The following is a 19,888-nucleotide window of genomic DNA, read 5'->3' as shown; positions in this document are numbered from 1 at the left end:
TGCATGCTTTGTAAGAATAACGATTTCCCTAATAATCCTGTTTACATGCTACCGCAATGACCATTTTATTTTTGCAAAGACTATTTGATTCTGAGTTTGGACATATACATTTTGTATGTGAAAACTGTTTATAAGATGCATATTTTCAGTTTTTCCAAACTCATTCCACTCATAAGAGGGATGCTGGCGCTACCCGGTGCTGGCACATGCGCTGATCAAATACACTGCTGGAACGCCGATTAAACTGTTTACACGTCCTAATAGTTTGAAAGATTGCTCAGAAAACCAGGTGTTTTAATAATCAGCGTATGCTTACTTCGATTATGACCTAACGCCGATTAAGATAAGCAGAGTAAGGTGTGTACATGACTAATGCCATACTCGGCCTTCTGCTATAATCAGTTTAATATCGAATTATTAGTGTGCACGTAAACGTACTCAATGATAATGGATATGAATCGGTCATTGTTTTCAGGTAATGATTGTGTGAATCTCAAAAACTCAATGATCATGCCAGGTCGCAGTTGTATATGAGAGCTTGTTCTCAACTGGCCTACCTGGTTAAATAAAGGTGAAATAATAATAATACAAAAATGGACGTGAATCAATCATTGTTTTCAGGTAATGACTGTGTGAATCTCAAGACCTCAATGATCATGGATGTGAATCATTGAGTATGTTTACATACACACTAATCATTTGATATTAAACTGTTTATGGCACAAGGCAGATTATGCAATAGTCATGTGAATACCTTACTCTGCTTATCTTAATCGGCATGAGGTCATAATCGAAGTAAGCATACGCTGATTTAAACACCTGGTTTTCTGAGAAATCTTTCAAATTATTAGGACGTGTAAACAGTTTAATCGGCATTCCAGTGTTTTAATCAGCGGGTACCCCAAAATATGCAATTTATAAATAGTTTTCACATACAAACTTTATATGTTCGAAATCAGAATTAAATAGTCTTCGCAAAAATAACATGGTCACTGTGGTAGCAGGCTTATTTTGATTGCCGATTTTCAGTAGCCTGATTTCAGATGTCTACGTAAACAGGATTATTAGGGAAATCGTTCTTGCATAGCATGTAAACATTTTAAACAAACTATTATATTAACCTGACTATCCACAATAATCACACTATTGTGTGCATGTAACCGTGCTCATTGTAGCCATGTTGAGTGGGAGCCATCCATGAATATGGTGGTGTGGGAGCTCATGCCCTCCCGGGTGGCGCAGTGGTCTAGGGCACTGCATCGCAGTGCTAGCTGCGCCACCAGAGTCTCTGGGTTCGCGCCCAGGCTCTGTCGCAGCCGGCCGCAACCGGGAGGTCCGTGGGGCGACGCACAATTGGCATAGCGTCGTCCGGGTTAGGGAGGGTTTGGCCGGTAGGGATATCCTTGTCTCAGTATGTAAAAATGTAATAAAATGTATGCACTCTACTGTAAGTCGCTCTGGATAAGAGCGTCTGCTAAATGACTAAAATGTAAATGTAAATGCCACTCCACTAGTGTATATTAACTTCCCACTGGGCACACCACCGGTTGAATCAACGTTATTTCCATGTCCTTTCAACGAAATGATGTTGAACCAACTTGGAATAGATGTTGAGATGATGTCTGTGGCCAGTGGGTTTTGTGTCGAAACAATGAAGAGGAAGAATGCTGTTTGCTGTAGAGTGTGGGTTGATAGTAAGGGCAGAGAGATGAAGCCATGTCATATTGTGTATTTGTAAGTGGGTTATGCAATAGCTTTAATGGATGGTGGTAATGTACCATCATAACAAACAAAAGTGAACTTCTAAAGGCTTGCAGGTAAGTATATTAGCCTGCCTACTGGCTATTACTAGCTTTATATTAGCCTGCCTACTACCTTTTACTAGCTTTATATTAGCCTGCCTACTACCTATTACTAGCTTTATATTAGCCTTCCTACTACCTATTACTAGCTTTATATTAGCCTTCCTACTGCCTATTACTAGCTTTATATTAGCCTTCCTACTGCCTTTTACTAGCTTTATATTAGCCTGCCTATTACCTTTTACTAGCTTTATATTAGCCTTCCTACTACCTTTTACTAGCTTTATATTAGCCTTCCTACTGCCTAGTACTAGCTTTATATTAGCCTGCCTACTGGCTAGTACTAGCTTTATATTAGCCTGCCTACTGGCTACTACTAGCTTTATATTAGCCTGCCTACTGCCTAGTACTAGCTTTATATTAGCCTGCCTACTATCTACTACTAGCTTTATATTAGCCTGCCTACTATCTACTACTAGCTTTATATTAGCCTGCCTACTATCTACTACTAGCTTTATATTAGCCTGCCTACTACCTACTACTAGCTTTATATTAGCCTGCCTACTATCTACTACTAGCTTTATATTAGCCTGCCTACTAGCTTTATATTAGCCTGCCTACTATCTACTACTAGCTTTATATTAGCCTGCCTACTGCCTAGTACTAGCTTTATATTAGCCTGCCTACTATCTACTACTAGCTTTATATTAGCCTGCCTACTACCTACTACTAGCTTTATATTAGCCTGCCTACTATCTACTACTAGCTTTATATTAGCCTGCCTACTATCTACTACTAGCTTTATATTAGCCTGCCTACTGGCTACTACTAGCTTTATATTAGCCTGCCTACTATCTACTACTAGCTTTATATTAGCCTTCCTACTGGCTACTGCTAGCTTTATATTAGCCTGCCTACTATCTACTACTGCCTACTACTGTACCTATTACTAGCTTCCTACTGCCTAGATATTTTCTTTGAAACTCATTGTATCTCACACAATGCCTCTCTCCCATCCACACAGGCGAAAAGCTTGAGTCATTCCTGCGCTCTCTGAATAGCAGCCAGCCCCTGTACCTTGGTCAGACGGGCCTGGGTACAGCCGAGGAGCTGGGAAAGCTGGCCCTGGAGCCCGGGGAGAACTTCTGCATGGGGGGCCCGGGCATGATCTTCAGCAGAGAGGTGCTGAGGAGGATGGTCCCCCACATCGGGACCTGTCTCAGGGAGATGTACACCACCCACGAGGATGTGGAGGTGGGCCGCTGCGTACGCCGCTTCGGGGGTACCCAGTGCGTCTGGTCCTACGAGGTAAGAGACAATTTGATGTTTTGTCTGGTGAAGGGAGGGAGGCCTGGTGTTTTGTTGTGTTTCACGGAGATGCATTGTACACTCTCGATGTGATGGGTTTTGTCTAAAGTTTTCAATTGACTGGCTTTTAGTGGCCTAGTGTTTTATGCTATTGCCTTTTACTGGCAAAAGCCTCCAGAGAATGGACTCTTACACAGTCATGGATGGCAGTCTTTCTGAAGGAGACCAGATAATGGGCTTTTGCACAGTCATGGATGGCAGTCTTTCTTAAGGAGACCAGAGAATGAGCTCTTACGCGGTCATGGATGGCAGTCTTTCTGAAGGACACCATTTGTAAGAAAAGTGTGTGTGTGTGCGTGTCTGTCTGTGTGTGTATGCATGTGAGCGCACGTGCGTGTTTTTGTATGCCCGGGGTGTGTTTCCTTTGGCAACCACCTTGGGCTGAGTCATCATGTGTCAGTGGTCGTCAGAATATCCTTTCTTTTCCCAGGAATTGGGACTCTCTCTAATGGCAAATCCATTCCCTCCAAATATGTTATCTCATGTGGGGCTGAGCAGAAAGAGTTGGCCTCATGACAAATGGATGTAGTGAGAGATCGGTCTGCTCTCGATTGCTAAGTGGTGAAATAGTGTACTCTACATGCCACCGCTGTTGAAGACAATGTGTCATTTTTTACAGTGAATCGGCCAATATATATTTATTATAGTGTTATTTGATAGATTATGTTGACATATGTTTTAGTTGACGGTGTTATGCTAATAAACTACATTTCAGCGTAAAGGGGTCATTTTTCCTGTGTAGTGCATTCCACGTTAAGAATTTGTACACATTTTATTGATTTGGAGAAAATTGACCTGAATCGTAATTTATACTTTAGACTCCGGAGCCAATAGCGGCTACACTTGCTACTACCTACACTTGTAGGTACTACAGTGCCGTCAGAAAGTATTCACACCCCTTGAAGTTTTCCACATTTTGTTGTGTTACGTGGATGAGCCGCTGCACACAAGCCTAAGATCACCATGCGCAATGCCAAGCGTCGGCTGGACTGGTGTAAGGCTAGTGTAGCAGGTTTCATTAACTACAATCGGAGAGCATCACTTGCAGCTCACGCTATGCAAAAATGACACATCATGTAGGTCTGTGATGTGACCTGCTCTAAACACATTACCTCTGGTCAAAGTCATTTCTGTTGCCATTTGTGGTTGTCACCAATTTCACCAGCGCCATAGATGAGATTGGAAATAAATGGATGGCTGCAGGCTGTGAAGCTTGTTGAATGGATTAACAATAAAATGCCACATATTCTGAGAGTGAATGGTTTACTGAAATAGTTCATCAAGATTAAATTGGATTTGCAGGAGACTGAAGTATATTCCTTTATTGCACAAAGTCTTTTCACGCAGAAAAATCACTGTCTTTTTTCACACGGAACATCACTGTCTTGTCACACAGAATTACTAATAGATTTCAAACTCTCCACTTTAGGTACTTTTATCATGAATTGAAAGCATTAATATTGAACTACTACAGTGCCGTCAGAAAGTATTCACACCCCTTGAAGTTTTCCACATTTTGTTGTGTTACGTGGATGAGCCGCTGCACACAAGCCTAAGATCACCATGCGAAATGCCAAGCGTCGGCTGGACTGGTGTAAAGCTCACCGTGATTGGAGCAGTGGAAACGCATTCCCTGGAGGGATGAATCACGCTTCACCATCTGGCCGTCCGACGGAAGAATCTGGGTTTGCAGAGTGCCAGGAGAACGCCAGGAGTGCCAGGAGAACTGTAAAGTTTGGTGGAGGTCTGGGACTGTTTTTCATGGTTTGGGCTAGGCCCCGTGAAGGGAAATCTTAATTCTGTGGTTCCAACTTTGTGGCAACAGTTGGGGAAGGCCCTTTCCTGTTTCAGCATGATAATGCCCCCGTGTACAAAGCGAGGTCCATACAGAAATGATTTGTCGAGATTGATTTGGAATAACTTGGCTGGTCTGCACAAAGCCCTGACCTCAACCCCATCAAACACTTTTGGGATGAATCGCCTAATCGCCCAACATCAGTGCCCGACCTCACTTGTGGCTGAATGGAAGCAAGTCCCCACAGCAATGTTCCAACATCTAGTGGAAAGCCTTCCCAGAAGAGTGGAGGCTGTTATAACAGGAAAGAGGGGAACCAACTCCATATTAATGCCCATGGTTTTGGAATGAGATGTTCGACGAGCAGGTGTCCACATACTTTTGGTAATGTAGTGTATCTGTAACGTCCCTCAGTCGAGCACTGAATTTCAAACACAGATTCAACCACAAAGAACAGGGATGTTTTCCAATGCCTCACAAAGAAGGGTACCTATTGGTAGATGGGTAGAAATAGAAAAATCAAACATTGAATTTCCCTTTGAGCATGGTGAAGTTATTAATTACATGTTGGCTGGTATATCAATACATCCAGTTACTACAAAGATACAGGTGTCCTTCCTACCTCAGTTGACGAAGAGCAAATAAACCGCTCAGGGATTTCACCATGAGGCCAATGGTGACTTTAAAACACTTAGAGTTTAATGGCTGTGTTATGAGAAAACTGAAGAGGGATCAACAACATTGTAGTTACTCCACAATACTAACCGAAATGACAGAGTGAAAAGAAGGAAGCCGGTACAGAATACAAATATTTCAAAACATGCATCCTGTTTGCAATAAGGCACTAAAAAGTAAAACTGCAAAAAATGTCCTGAATGCAAAGTGTTATGTTTGGGTGCTGCAAATCCAACACAACACATCGGTGAGTACCAATCTTCTTATTTTCAAGCATGGTGGTGGCTGCATCATGTTATGAGTATGCTTGTCAATCAGCAAGGACTAGTGAGGTTTTTGAGATAAAAAGAAACAGAACAGAGCTAAGCACAGGCAAAATCCTAGAGGAAAACCTGGTTCAGTCTACTTTCCAACAGACACTGGGATACAAATTCACCATTCAGCAGGACAATAACCAAAAAGACAAGGCCAAATATACACTGGAATTACTTACGAAGACGACCTTGAATATTCTTGGGTGGCCTTGTTACAGTTTTGACTTAAATCGTCTTGAAAATCTATAGCAAGACTTGAAAATGGTTGTCTGGCAATGATCAACAACCAACTTGACAGAGCTTGAAGAATTTTAAGAATATTGTACAAAATATTGTACAATCCAGGTTGGCAAAGCTCATAGAGACTTACTCAGAAATACTCACAGCTGTAATTGCTGTCGATGGTGATTCTAATATATATTGACTCATGGGTGTGAATAGTTATGTAAATGATATATTTCTGTATTAAATGTTGCTAACATTTCTAAAAACATGTTTTCACTTTTTCATTATGAGTTATTGTGTGTAGATGGGTGAGATTTTTAATTTAAATTTAATAAATTTTGATTTCAGGCTGTAACACAACAAAATGTGGAATAAGTCAAAGGTTATGAATACTTTCTGAAGGCACTGTATATGGATAGTATGTCTTTGAATACAATTCAAGGCTTGTGTTTCAGCCTTCTCTCCCAAGTCCTGTTATGCCATGGGGGTTAACTGTGAGTACATGCCTCACGGTTGTTGTCAATCCAAATCAGAGCCTTAACCCGAGCTAAACAGACCAGCCCATTGTTAATACAGTACCTGCAATCAGGGGTATGAACCAACATTCTATTTTCTTTTTGAATAGAACCATAATTTATTTTGTTCCATTCTACTGCTAAATAAAGTTCTGAACTGGTTCGAACTCCAAAAAAGTACTGGTTTACAGTGGCAAGAAAAAGTATGTGAGCTCTTTGGAATTACCTGGATTTCTGCGTAAATTGGTCATAAAATTTGATCTGATCTTCATCTAAGTCACAACAATAGACAAACACAGTCTGCTTAAACTAATAACACACAAATAATTATACATTTTCATGTCTTTATTGAACACACCATGTAAACATTCACAGTGCAGGGTGGAAAAAGTATATGAACCCTTGGATTTAATAACTGGTTGACCCTCCTTTGGCAGCAATAACCTCAACCAAACGTTTTCTGTAGTTGCGGATCAGACCAGCACAAAAGTCAGGAGGAATTTTGGACCATTCCTCTTTACAAAACTGTTTCAGTTCAGCAATATTCGTGGGATGTTTGGTGTGAACCACTCTCTTGAGGTAATGCCACAGCATCTCAATCGGGTTGAGATCAGGACTCTGACTGAACCACTCCAAAAGGCGTATTTTCTTCTGTTGAAGCATTTCTGTTGTTGATTTACTTCTGTGTTTTGGGTCGTTGTCCTGTTGCATCACCCAACTTCTGTTGAGCTTCAATTGGTGGACAGATAGCCTAACATTCTCCTGCAAAATGTCTTGATAAACTTGGGAATTAATTTTTTTGTCGATGATAGCAAGCTGTCCAGGCCCTGAGGCAGTAAAGCAGCCCCAAACCATGATGCTCCCTCCACCATACTTTACAGTTGGGATTAGGTTTTGATGTTTATGTGCTGTGCTGTGCCTTTTTTCAACTTTAGTTTAATCTGTCCACAGAATATTTTGCCAGAAGCGCTGTGGAACATCCAGGTGCTCTTTTGCTAACTTCAGGACGTGCAGCATTGTTTTTTTTGACAGCAGTGGCTTCTTCCGCAGTGTCCTCCCATGAACACCTTTCTTGTTTAGTGTTTTACGTATCGTAGACTCGTCAACAGAGATGTTAGCATGTTCCAGAGATTTCTGTAAGACTTTAGCTGACACTCTAGGATTCTTCTTAACCTCATTGAGCATTCTGTGCTGTGCTCTTGCAGGCATCTTTACAGGACAGCCACTCCTAGGGAGAGTAGCAACAGGTCTGAACTTTCTCCATTTATAGATAATTTGTCGTACCGTGGACTGATGAACATCAAGGCTTTTAGAGATACTTTTGTAACCCTTTCCGGCTTTATGCAAGTCAACAATTCTTAATCTTAGGTCTTCTGAGATCTCTTTTCGAGGCATGGTTCACATCAGGCAATGCTTCTTGTGAATAGCAAACTCAAATTTTGTGATTGTTTTTTCATAGGGAAAGGCAGCTCTAACCAACATCTCCATTCTCGTCTCGTTGATTGGACTCCAGGTTAGCTGAATCCTGACTCCAATTATCTTTTGGAAAAGTCATTAGCCTAGGGGTTCACATACTTTTTCCAACCTACACTGTGAATGTTTAAATTATGTATTCAATATAGACACGAAAAATACAATCATTTGTGTGTTATTAGTTTAAGCAGCTTGCTATGGAGCAGGCACGCTATAGTTCAGCTAGTTGTTTACATGCTTGATCGAAAGACGGGCGCAAGATGCAACTGAAACTTTTCAGGTGGGGAGAGAGTGAGAGAGGGTGGAGGAGCGTTGGGCATCTTGTGATGACATGTATTATCTGAATTAGGCTCACAGAATTATATCTAGAGAGGTACGGCTTCTATGGAGGAACTTTGAATGTCTTTGAACTTCAGAGTTGACTTAACGTTGGACCAGAGACGCTAGTTAGTTAACAAGCTTGTGTGTGCAGAGCAGCACCAGAATTAAAAACACATTTGACCTTTTTGTAATTCATAAATCCAATGAGAAATGTGAAAGCTATATTATCCCAAACTTGTATTGAAAAAGTGAATCCATTATTTTCTAATTAAAAGTCTTCTATCTTCTGAATCTCGCCAGTGCAACATCATTAGGCTACAGCTATGCTTTGGATGGGGAGGGGCAGGTAGCCGACAAACACACACATACACACACTAGCCTTGACTTCACACACATACACACACACATTTTCAGCTGTCAGGCAGACGCTGGAATAAGTTTCTGATTGACAGAGGGAGGGCTTTGCATATGCGCTTTGTTGCGTTTTTTGCGTGACTGATTCTGTTCTGGAACCGTATACGGTGCATTTGGAAAGTATTCAGACCCTCTGACTTTTTCCACATTTTGTTATGTTACAGCCTTATTCTAAAATGTATTAATAATTTTTTTTCTCATCAATCTACACACAATACCTCATAATGACAAAGCAAAAACAGGTTTTTAGATTTTCTTGCAAATGTATAATAAAAAATAGCAGAAATATCACATTTACATAAGTATTCAGGAGGCCACTGTGTTCTTGGGGACCTTCAATGCTGCAGAAACTTTTTGGTACCCTTCCCCAGATCTGTGCCTCGACACAATCCTGTCTCGAAGCTCTACGGACAATTCCTTTGACCTCATGGCTTGGTTTTTGCTCTGACATGCACCTTATATAGACAGGTTGTGCCTTTCCAAAACATGTCCAATCAAATGAATTTACCACAGGTGGACTCCAATCAAGTTGTAGAAACATCTCAAGGATGATCAATGGAAACATTATGCACTTGAGCTCAATTTCGAGTGTCATAGCAAAGGGTCTGAATACTTATGTAAATAAGGTTTTTCTGTCTATTTTTTATAAACATTTATTAACCTGTTTTCACTTTGTCATTATGGGGTACTGTGTGTAGATTGCTGAGAAAAAACAACATTTTGAATCATTTTTAGAATTGATGTAACGTAACAAAATGTGGAAAAAGTCAAGGGGTCTGAATACTTTCTGAAGGCACTGTAGATCACTTTTGTTCCCGGTTCTGATTTTGTTCCATGAAAAATGTTAATCTTTTACGTTTTTGGTTCTGTTCCCTGAACCGGTTCCAACCCCTTCCTGCAATGCTGTTGCTGTATCTCATTGCATTTTTAATTTGATTATACACTGGTAATGTAATTTCATTCCACTCTGATGCTCTGCTTGCAGAACGATCTGATAGCTTAGAATTGCAGCTTCCAGGAAGTGTGAGTTACATGACTTCATAGGTCAGGTGCAGTGGAGGATGCTGAGGGGAGAACGGCTCATAATAATTGCTGGAACGTAAAGTAATGGAATCGCATCGAACCATGTGATGTATTTGATACCATTCCATTGATTCAGCTCCAGCAATTACCACGAGCCCGTCCTCACCAATTAAGGTGCCGCCAACCTCCTGTAGTCAGGAGAAAAACAGTAGGTCAGCCCAGGCAACCACATGATGAACCAGGCTTATTCAATTAACTAGGGTGCCATGTTTAGGACCTAGCCAGTGGAATAGTAATATAGACCGCTGACATGGTTCTTTATTCGACATGACATGTCTATTATCTTGATGTTTTGTAACATTTGTAATTATTATGGATCTCCATTACTCTTCCTGGGGTCTGACAAAATGTTTAAAACATTACAATACATCCATTACAGAATTCACAACACACTAACTCCACTACCACATATCTACATGAAAAAGACCCTGAATATACGCTGAATCTCCCCCTAGAGAGGCTTTGCTTAGCACATCATACTTTAATCGCAAAATATCCTGCAAGATGACATTTTCCCTCGCCATAGCGAATTCATAAGCTCTGTGTCAAACCCTATGACTGCTCTGCTACTATGTTCTTCCTTGCGCTGCAGTTAGGATATCTCAGTCTCCCTCAGTGTGTGTCCCGCTGAACTCATGACTTATGAGTCTGAATGTGCTCATTTCAAGCCTTTCCTGTTGTTGTTATATTTCTCCAACCCCATTGAGTAGGTGGGCCTCTAAGCACAACATGCTAATGTATCCATCCAACACACGAGAAGGAGTGAGAGAGACACAGGTTAGTTGCATAGGGTGATGGTTTCCTTACACAGGTTAGTTGCATAGGGTGATGGTTTCCTTACACAGGTTAGTTGCATAGGGTGATGGTTTCCTTACACAGGTTAGTTACATAGGGTGATGGTTTCCTTACACAGGTTAGTTACATAGGGTGATGGTTTCCTTACACAGGTTAGTTACATAGGGTGATGGTTTCCTTACACAGGTTAGTTGCATAGGGTGATGGTTTCCTTACACAGGTTAGTTGCATAGGGTGATGGTTTCCTTACACAGGTTAGTTACATAGGGTGATGGTTTCCTTACACAGGTTAGTTACATAGGGTGATGGTTTCCTTACACAGGTTAGTTGCATAGGGTGATGGTTTCCTTACACAGGTTAGTTACATAGGGTGATGGTTTCATTACACAGGTTAGTTACATAGGGTGATGGTTTCATTACACAGGTTAGTTACATAGGGTGATGGTTTCCTTACACAGGTTAGTTGCATAGGGTGATGGTTTCCTTACACAGGTTAGTTGCATAGGGTGATGGTTTCCTTACACAGGTTAGTTGCATAGGGTGATGGTTTCCTTACACAGGTTAGTTGCATAGGGTGATGGTTTCCTTACACAGGTTAGTTGCATAGGGTGATGGTTTCCTTACACAGGTTAGTTACATAGGGTGATGGTTTCATTACACAGGTTAGTTGCATAGGGTGATGGTTTACTTACACAGGTTAGTTGCATAGGGTGATGGTTTCCTTACACAGGTTAGTTACATAGGGTGATGGTTTCATTACACAGGTTAGTTACAGTGAGGGAAAAAAGTATTTGATCCCCTGCTGATTTTGTACGTTTGCCCACTGACAAAGAAATGATCAGTCTATAATTTTAATGGCAGGTTTATTTGAACAGTGAGAGACAGAATATCAACAAAAAAATCCAGAAAAACGCATGTCAAAAATGTTATGAATTGATTTGCATTTTAATGAGGGAAATAAGTATTTGACCCCTCTGCAAAACATGACTTAGTACTTGGTGGCAAAACCCTTGTTGGCAATCACAGAGGTCAGACGTTTCTTGTAGTTGGCCACCAGGTTTGCACATCTCAGGAGGGATTTTGTCCCACTCCTCTTTGCAGATCTTCTCCAAGTCATTAAGGTTTCGAGGCTGACGTTTGGCAACTCGAACCTTCAGCTCCCTCCACAGATGTTCTATGGGATTAAGGTCTGGAGACTGGCTAGGCCACTCCAGGACCTTAATGTGCTTCTTCTTGAGCCACTCCTTTGTTGCCTTGGCCGTGAGTTTTGGGTCATTGTCATGCTGGAATACACATCCACGACTCATTTTCAATACCCTGGCTGAGGGAAGGAGGTTTTCACCCAAGATTTGACGGTACATGGCCCCGTCCATCGTCCCTTTGATGCGGTGAAGTTGTCCTGTCCCCTTAGCAGAAAAACACCCCCAAAGCATAATGTTTCCACCTCCATGTTTGACGGTGGGGATGGTTTCTTGGAGTCATAGGCAGCATTCCTCCTCCTCCAAACACGGCGAGTTGAGTTGATGTCAAAGAGCTCCATTTTGGTCTCATCTGACCACAACACTTTCACCCAGTTGTCCTCTGAATCATTCAGATGTTCATTGGCAAACTTCAGGCGGGCATGTATATGTGCTTTCTTGAGCAGGGGGACCTTGCGGGCGCTGCAGGATTTCAGTCCTTCACGGCGTAGTGTGTTACCAATTGTTTTCTTGGTGACTATGGTCCCAGCTGCCTTGAGATCATTGACAAGATCCTCCTGTGTAGTTCTGGGCTGATTCCTCACCGTTCTCATGATCATTGCAACTCCACGAGGTGAGATCTTGCATGGAGCCCCAGGCTGAGGGAGATTGACAGTTCTTTTGTGTTTCTTCCATTTGCGAATAATCGCAGAAACTGTTGTCACCTTCTCACCAAGCTGCTTGGCGATGGTCTTGTAGCCCATTCCAGCCTTGTGTAGGTCTACAATATTGTCCCTGACATCCTTGGAGAGCTCTTTGGTCTTGGCCATGGTGGAGAGTTTGGAATCTGATTGATTGATTGCTTCTGTGGACAGGTGTCTTTTATACAGGTAACAAGCTGATTTTAGGAGCACTCCCTTTAAGAGTGTGCTCCTAATCTCAGCTCGTTACCTGTATGAAAGACACCTGGGAGCCAGAAATCTTTCTGATTGAGAGGGGGTCAAATACTTATTTCCCTCATTAAAATGCAAATCAATTTATAAAATTTTTGACATGCGTTTTTCTGGATATTTTTGTTGTTATTCTGTCTCTCACTGTTCAAATAAACCTACCATTAAAATTATAGACTGATCATTTCTTTGTCAGTGGGTAAACGTACAAAATCAGCAGGGGATCAAATACTTTTTTCCCTCACTGTACATAGGGTGATGGTTTCCTTACACAGGTTAGTTACATAGGGTGATGGTTTCCTTACACAGGTTAGTTACATAGGGTGATGGTTTCCTTACACAGGTTAGTTGCATAGGGTGATGGTTTCCTTACACAGGTTAGTTGCATAGGGTGATGGTTTCCTTACACAGGTTAGTTACATAGGGTGATGGTTTCCTTACACAGGTTAGTTACATAGGGTGATGGTTTCCTTACACAGGTTAGTTACATAGGGTGATGGTTTCCTTACACAGGTTAGTTACATAGGGTGATGGTTTCCTTACACAGGTTAGTTACATAGGGTGATGGTTTCCTTACACAGGTTAGTTACATAGGGTGATGGTTTCATTACACATGTTAGTTGCATAGGGTGATGGTTTCCTTACACAGGTTAGTTGCATAGGGTGATGGTTTCCTTACACAGGTTAGTTGCATAGGGTGATGGTTTCCTTACACAGGTTAGTTGCATAGGGTGATGGTTTCCTTACACAGGTTAGTTACATAGGGTGATGGTTTCCTTACACATGTTAGTTGCATAGGGTGATGGTTTCCTTACACAGGTTAGTTGCATAGGGTGATGGTTTCCTTACACAGGTTAGTTACATAGGGTGATGGTTTCATTACACAGGTTAGTTACATAGGGTGATGGTTTCCTTACACAGGTTAGTTGCATAGGGTGATGGTTTCCTTACACAGGTTAGTTGCATAGGGTGATGGTTTCCTTACACAGGTTAGTTACATAGGGTGATGGTTTCCTTACACAGGTTAGTTGCATAGGGTGATGGTTTCCTTACACAGGTTAGTTGCATAGGGTGATGGTTTCCTTACTGTCACGTTCCTGACCTATTTATGTTAGTTTGGTATGTGTGTTAGTTGGTCAGGACGTGAGGTTGGGTGGGCATTCTATGTTTTCTGTTTCTGTGTTGGTTTTGGGTTGCCTGGTATGGCTCTTAATTAGAGGCAGGTGTTTGGCGTTCCTCTAATTAAGAGTCATATTTAGGTAGGCGTTGTCACAGTGTTCGTTGTGGGTGATTGTCTCCTGTGTCTGTGTCGATGTTACACCATACGGGATTGTTTCGGTTTGTTCGTGCGTTTTTGTAGTAAGTACTTGTTCGTTCGTTCTGCGTGTGTTATGTCAGTTCGTCGTACTAAGTCTGTCTACTTTCGTTTTGTTATTTTGTTAGTTTATTCAAGTATAGTTTGTTTCGTTTTGTCTTGTAAATAAAATTCATCATGTATTCACAACCCGCTGCGCCTTGGTTCCCTCAATACTCCTCCTCTTCAGATGAAGAGGAGGAGGACTGCCGTTACAGAATCACCCACCACGCTAGGACCAAGCGGCAAGGGAAAACTCAACGGAGTAAGGGACAGGAAAAGAAGGAGCAATGGACATGGGACGATATATTGGACGGAAAGGGTTGCTACACATGGGAGGAGATCCTGGCTGGTAGGGATCGCCTCCCATGGGAACAGCTGGAGGCACTGAGGAGAGCAGAGGCTACCGGAGATTATGAGGGAACGCGTCTGGCACGGAAGCCCAAAAAGCCCGTGAGTAACACCCAAAAATTTCTTGGGGGGGGGCTAAGAGGTAGTGGGCCAAGGGCAGGTAGGAGACCTGCGCCCACTTCCCAGGCTTACCGTGGAGAGCGGGAGTACGGGCAGGCGCCGTGTTACGCAGTAGAGCGCACGGTGTCTCCTGTACGAGTGCATAGCCCAGTGCGGGTTATTCCACCTCCCCGCACTGGTAGGGCTAGATTGGGTATTGAGCCAGGTGTCATGAGGCCGGCTCAACGCGTCTGGTCTCCAGTGCGTCTCCTCGGGCCGGCATACATGGCACCTGCCTTACGCATGGTTTCCCCGGTTCGCCTACATAGGCCGGTGCGGGTTATTCCACCTCCCCGCACTGGTCGGGCGACCGGGAGTATTCAACCAGGTAAGGTTGGGCAGGCTCAATGCTCAAGAGTGCCAGTACGCCTCCACGGTCCGGTATTTCCGGCGCCACCTCCCCGCCCCAGCCTAGTACCTACAGTGCCTACACTACGCACTAGGCTACCAGTGCGTCTCCTGAGCCCTGTTCCTCCTCCACGCACTCTCCCTGTAGTGCGTGTATCTAGCCCGGTGCCTCCAGTTCCGGCCCCACGCACTAAGCTACCAGTGCGTCTCCAGAGCCCTGTACAAACTGTATCTTCTCCCCCTACTAATCCTGATGTGCTTGTCCTCAGCCCGGCGTCACCAGTGCCGGTACCACGCATCAGTTATAGAGTGGGCTTTGAGAATACAGTGTGCCCTGTCCCTGCTCCCCGCACTAGTAGGAAGGTGCTTATCCTTAGCCCGGTGCCTCCAGTTCCGGCACCACGCACCAGGTCTACAGTGCGCCGTATCCGGCCTGAGCCATCCGTCTCCCCAGTGCCATCTGAGCCATCCGTCTCCCCAGCGCCATCTGAGCCATCCGTCTCCCCAGCGCCATCTGAGCCATCCGTCTCCCCAGCGCCGTCTGAGCCATCCGTCTGCCAGGAGCCTGCAAAGCCGCCCGTCTGCCATGAGCCTGCAAAGCCGCCCGTCTGCCATGAGCCTACAGAGCCATCCGCCAGACAGGAGCCGCTAGAGCCGTCAGCCAGACAGGAGCCGCTAGAGCCGTCAGCCAGACAGGAGCCGCTAGAGCCGTCAGCCAGACAGGATCTGCCAGAGCCGCCAACCAGACAGGATCTGCCAGAGCCGCCAACCAGACAGGATCTGCCAGAGCCGCCAACCAGACAGGATCTGCCAGAGCCGCCAACCAGACAGGATCTGCCAGAGCCGCCAGCGAGCCATGAGCAGCCAGAGCCGCCAGCGAGCCATGAGCAGCCAGAGCCGCCATCGAGCCATGAGCAGCCAGAGCCGTCAGAGAGCCATGAGCAGCCAGAGCCGTCAGAGAGCCATGAGCAGCCAGAGCCGTCAGAGCGCCATGAGCGTCGAGAGCCGTCAGCCTGCCATGAGCGTCGAGAGCCGTCAGCCTGCCATGAGCGTCGAGAGCCGTCAGCCTGCCATGAGCGTCGAGAGCCGTCAGCCAGCCATGAGCGTCGAGAGCCGTCAGCCAGCCATGAGCGTCGAGAGCCGTCAGCCAGCCATGAGCGTCGAGAGCCGTCAGCCAGCCATGAGCGTCGAGAGCCGTCAGCCTGCCATGAGCGTCGAGAGCCGTCAGCCTGCCATGAGCGTCCAGATTCGTCAGTCAGCCATGAGCTGCCCTTCAGCCTGAAACGGCTATATACCCAGAACTGCCCATCAGTCCAGAGCTGTCTCTCTGTCCGGAGCTGCCTTTCAGTCCGGAGTTGCCCCTCTATCATTATCTCCCTCTCTATCTTGATCTACCTCTATATTCTTATCTATCCCTCTGTCTTGATCTATCTCTCTGTCCCGGTGCTGTCCCTATCAGTGATGTTACTAAGAAGATTTTGTGGGGGTAAAAGGAGGGTGGACATTCTTAGGGGGAGATGGAGGCTAGGATGGATTATGGTGGGGTGGGGACCTCGCCCGGAGCCTGAGCCACCACCGTGGTCAGATGCCCACCCAGACCCTCCCCTAGACTTTGTGCTGGTGCGCCCGGAGTTCGCACCTTATGGGGGGGGTTATGTCACGTTCCTGACCTATTTATGTTAGTTTGGTATGTGTGTTAGTTGGTCAGGACGTGAGGTTGGGTGGGCATTCTATGTTTTCTGTTTCTGTGTTGGTTTTGGGTTGCCTGGTATGGCTCTTAATTAGAGGCAGGTGTTTGGCGTTCCTCTAATTAAGAGTCATATTTAGGTAGGCGTTGTCACAGTGTTCGTTGTGGGTGATTGTCTCCTGTGTCTGTGTCGATGTTACACCATACGGGATTGTTTCGGTTTGTTCGTGCGTTTTTGTAGTAAGTACTTGTTCGTTCGTTCTGCGTGTGTTATGTCAGTTCGTCGTACTAAGTCTGTCTACTTTCGTTTTGTTATTTTGTTAGTTTATTCAAGTATAGTTTGTTTCGTTTTGTCTTGTAAATAAAATTCATCATGTATTCACAACCCGCTGCGCCTTGGCTCGATCACTACTCCTCCTTTTCGACCGAAGAGAGAGAGGAACGCCGTTACACTTACACAGGTTAGTTGCATAGGGTGATGGTTTCCTTACACAGGTTAGTTACATAGGGTGATGGTTTCATTACACAGGTTAGTTACATAGGGTGATGGTTTCCTTTGACTCAATGAAACCTAGCCAGTAGTGCTCAGTGATTAACTGAAATGTTGATAATTTTCCGGGTTTTTAAACAACTAATGGGTTCAATTATTTGAATTCCATTTCGTAATTTTCGTAAGCCATGTATAAAAGCTAGAAGCGTCATATATGGTGCGCTACCTTGTGGCTATGACAGACAAGCCCCATACTATTGTGGAGGACTTAATTCTTCCTGCTGCCGTGATATGGCTGGGACAATGCTGGGGGAAAGGCTATACAGACAATGCCTTCATCAAACATCACTGTTTCACGACGCATCAGTGACCTGGCAGGATATGTTTTGAAACAGTTACTGCTTCGCATACAAGCCAGTGAATTACATGCATTACAGCTGTTTGAGTAAACAGATGTGGCGGGCCTGGCACAGCTCCTGGTATATGTCAGTTACATTTATGGGGGATCAATTAAGGAAGACATCCTGTTCTGCAAACCACTGGTAACCAGGACAACATGAGAGGATATTTTTAAAGTACTGGATAGCTTTGTGACATCAAATGGACTTTGGTGGTCAAGATGTGTTGGATTCTGTACTGATGGCACAAAAGCCATGACAGGGAGAAATAGTGGAGTGGTAACGCGCGTGCAAGCACTCCCGACGCCACTTGGGTACACTGCAGCATCCACCAAGAGGCTCTTGCTGTCAAGGGAATGCCTGACAGCATGAAAGACATTTTGGACCCTACAGTGAAAATGGTTAACTTTGTTAAAGCCAGGCCCTTGAACTCTCTTGTATTGTCTGCATTATGCAATGATATGGGCAGCGACCATGTAACGCTTTTACAACATACAGAAAGAAGTACGCTGGTTATCAAGAGGCAAAGTATTGACACATTTTTTTAATTGAGAGACGAGCTGAAAGGTTTCTTTACTGACCATAATTTTCACTTGTCTGACTGCTTGCATGATGACGAGTTTCTCACACGACTGGCCTATCTGGGAGATGTTTTTTCTCGCCTGAATGATCTGCATATAGGGTTACAGGGACTCTCCGCAACTACAGTTGTGGCCAAAAGTTTTGAGAATGACACAAATATAAATTTTCACAACGTTTGCTGCTTCAGTGTCTTTAGATGTTTTTGTCAGATGTTACTATGGAATACTGAAGTATAATTACAAGCATTTCATAAGGCTTTTATTGACAATTACATGAAGTTGATGCAAAGAGTCAATATTTGCAGTGTTGACCCTTCTTTTTCAAGACCTCTGCAATCCGCCCTGGCATGCTGTCAATTAACTTCTGGGCCACATCCTGACTGATGGCAGCCCATTCTTGCATAATCAATGCTTGGAGTTTGTCAGAATTTGTGGGGTTTTGTTTGTCCACCCACCTCTTGAGGATTGACCACAAGTTCTCAATGGGATTAAGATCTGGGGAGTTTCCTGGCCATGGACCCAAAATATCGATGTTTTGTTCCCCGAGCCACTTAGTTATCACTTTTGCCTTATGGCAAGGTGCTCCATCATGTGGGAAAAGGCATTGTTCGTCACCAAACTGTTCCTGGATGGTTGGGAGAAGTTGCTCTCTGAGGATGTGTTGGTACCATTCTTTATTCATGGCTGTGTTCTTAGGCAAAATTGTGAGTGAGCCCACTCCCTTGGCTGAGAAGCAACCCCACACATGAATGGTCTCAGGATGCTTTACTGTTGGTATGACACAGGACTGATGGTAGCACTTACCTTGTCTTCTCCGGACAAGCTTTTTTCCGGATGCCCCAAACAATCGAAAAGGGGATTCATCAGAGAAAATTACTTTACCCCAGTCCTCAGCAGTCCAATCCCTGTACCTTTTGCAGAATATCAGTGTGTCCCTGATGTTTTTCCTGGAGAGAAGTGGCTTCTTTGCTGCCCTTCTTGACACCAGGCCATCCTCCAAAAGTATTTTGGCAACTGGCAACAATATCCTTGCCTGTGAAGCCCTTTTTGTGCAAAGCAATGATGACGGCACATGTTTCCTTCCAGGTACCCATGATTGACAGAGGAAGAACAATGATTCCAAGCACCACCCTCCTTTTGAAGCTTCCAGTCTGTTATTCGAACTCAATCAGCATGACAGAGTGATCTCCAGCCTTGTCCTCGTCAACACTCACACCTGTGTTAACGAGAGAATCACTGACATGATGTCAGCTGGTCCTTTTGTGGCAGGGCTGAAATGCAGTGGAAATGTTTTTTTGGAATTCAGTTCATTTGCATGGCAAAGAGGGACTTTGCAATTCATTGTAATTCATCTGATCACTCGTCATAACATTCTGGAGTATATGCAAATTGCCATCATACAAACTGAGGCAGCAGACTTTGTAAAAATTAATATTTGTGTCATTCTTAACTTTTGGCCATGACTATATATTCAATGTGTGGGACAAATTTGAGACTATGATTAAGAATTTAGAGCTCTTTTCTGTCTGCATTAACAAGGACAACACACAGGTGTTTCCATCATTGTATGATTTTTGGTGTGCAAATGAACTCAAGCTTATGGACAATGTCA

The 19,888-nt window shown here is 43.9% G+C and overlaps 1 protein-coding gene across 1 annotated transcript in view; it reads left to right on the top strand.

Annotated features, from left to right (window-relative positions):
- Nucleotides 1–19,888, top strand: part of LOC120026011 (chondroitin sulfate synthase 3-like) — a 188,576-nt gene that overhangs the window by 2,423 nt on the left and 166,265 nt on the right. Inside the window, exon 2 of the mRNA XM_038970789.1 lies at nucleotides 2,827–3,110. Within this exon, the coding sequence (XP_038826717.1) occupies nucleotides 2,827–3,110 (284 nt within the window). The remainder of the gene's footprint in view (nucleotides 1–2,826; nucleotides 3,111–19,888) is intronic.

Source organism: Salvelinus namaycush, chromosome 31, assembly GCF_016432855.1.
Source record: "Salvelinus namaycush isolate Seneca chromosome 31, SaNama_1.0, whole genome shotgun sequence".
Classification (NCBI taxonomy): domain Eukaryota; kingdom Metazoa; phylum Chordata; class Actinopteri; order Salmoniformes; family Salmonidae; genus Salvelinus; species Salvelinus namaycush.
Note: the sequence above shows the minus strand (reverse complement) of the source record. Positions and strands in the feature narration are given on the sequence as shown.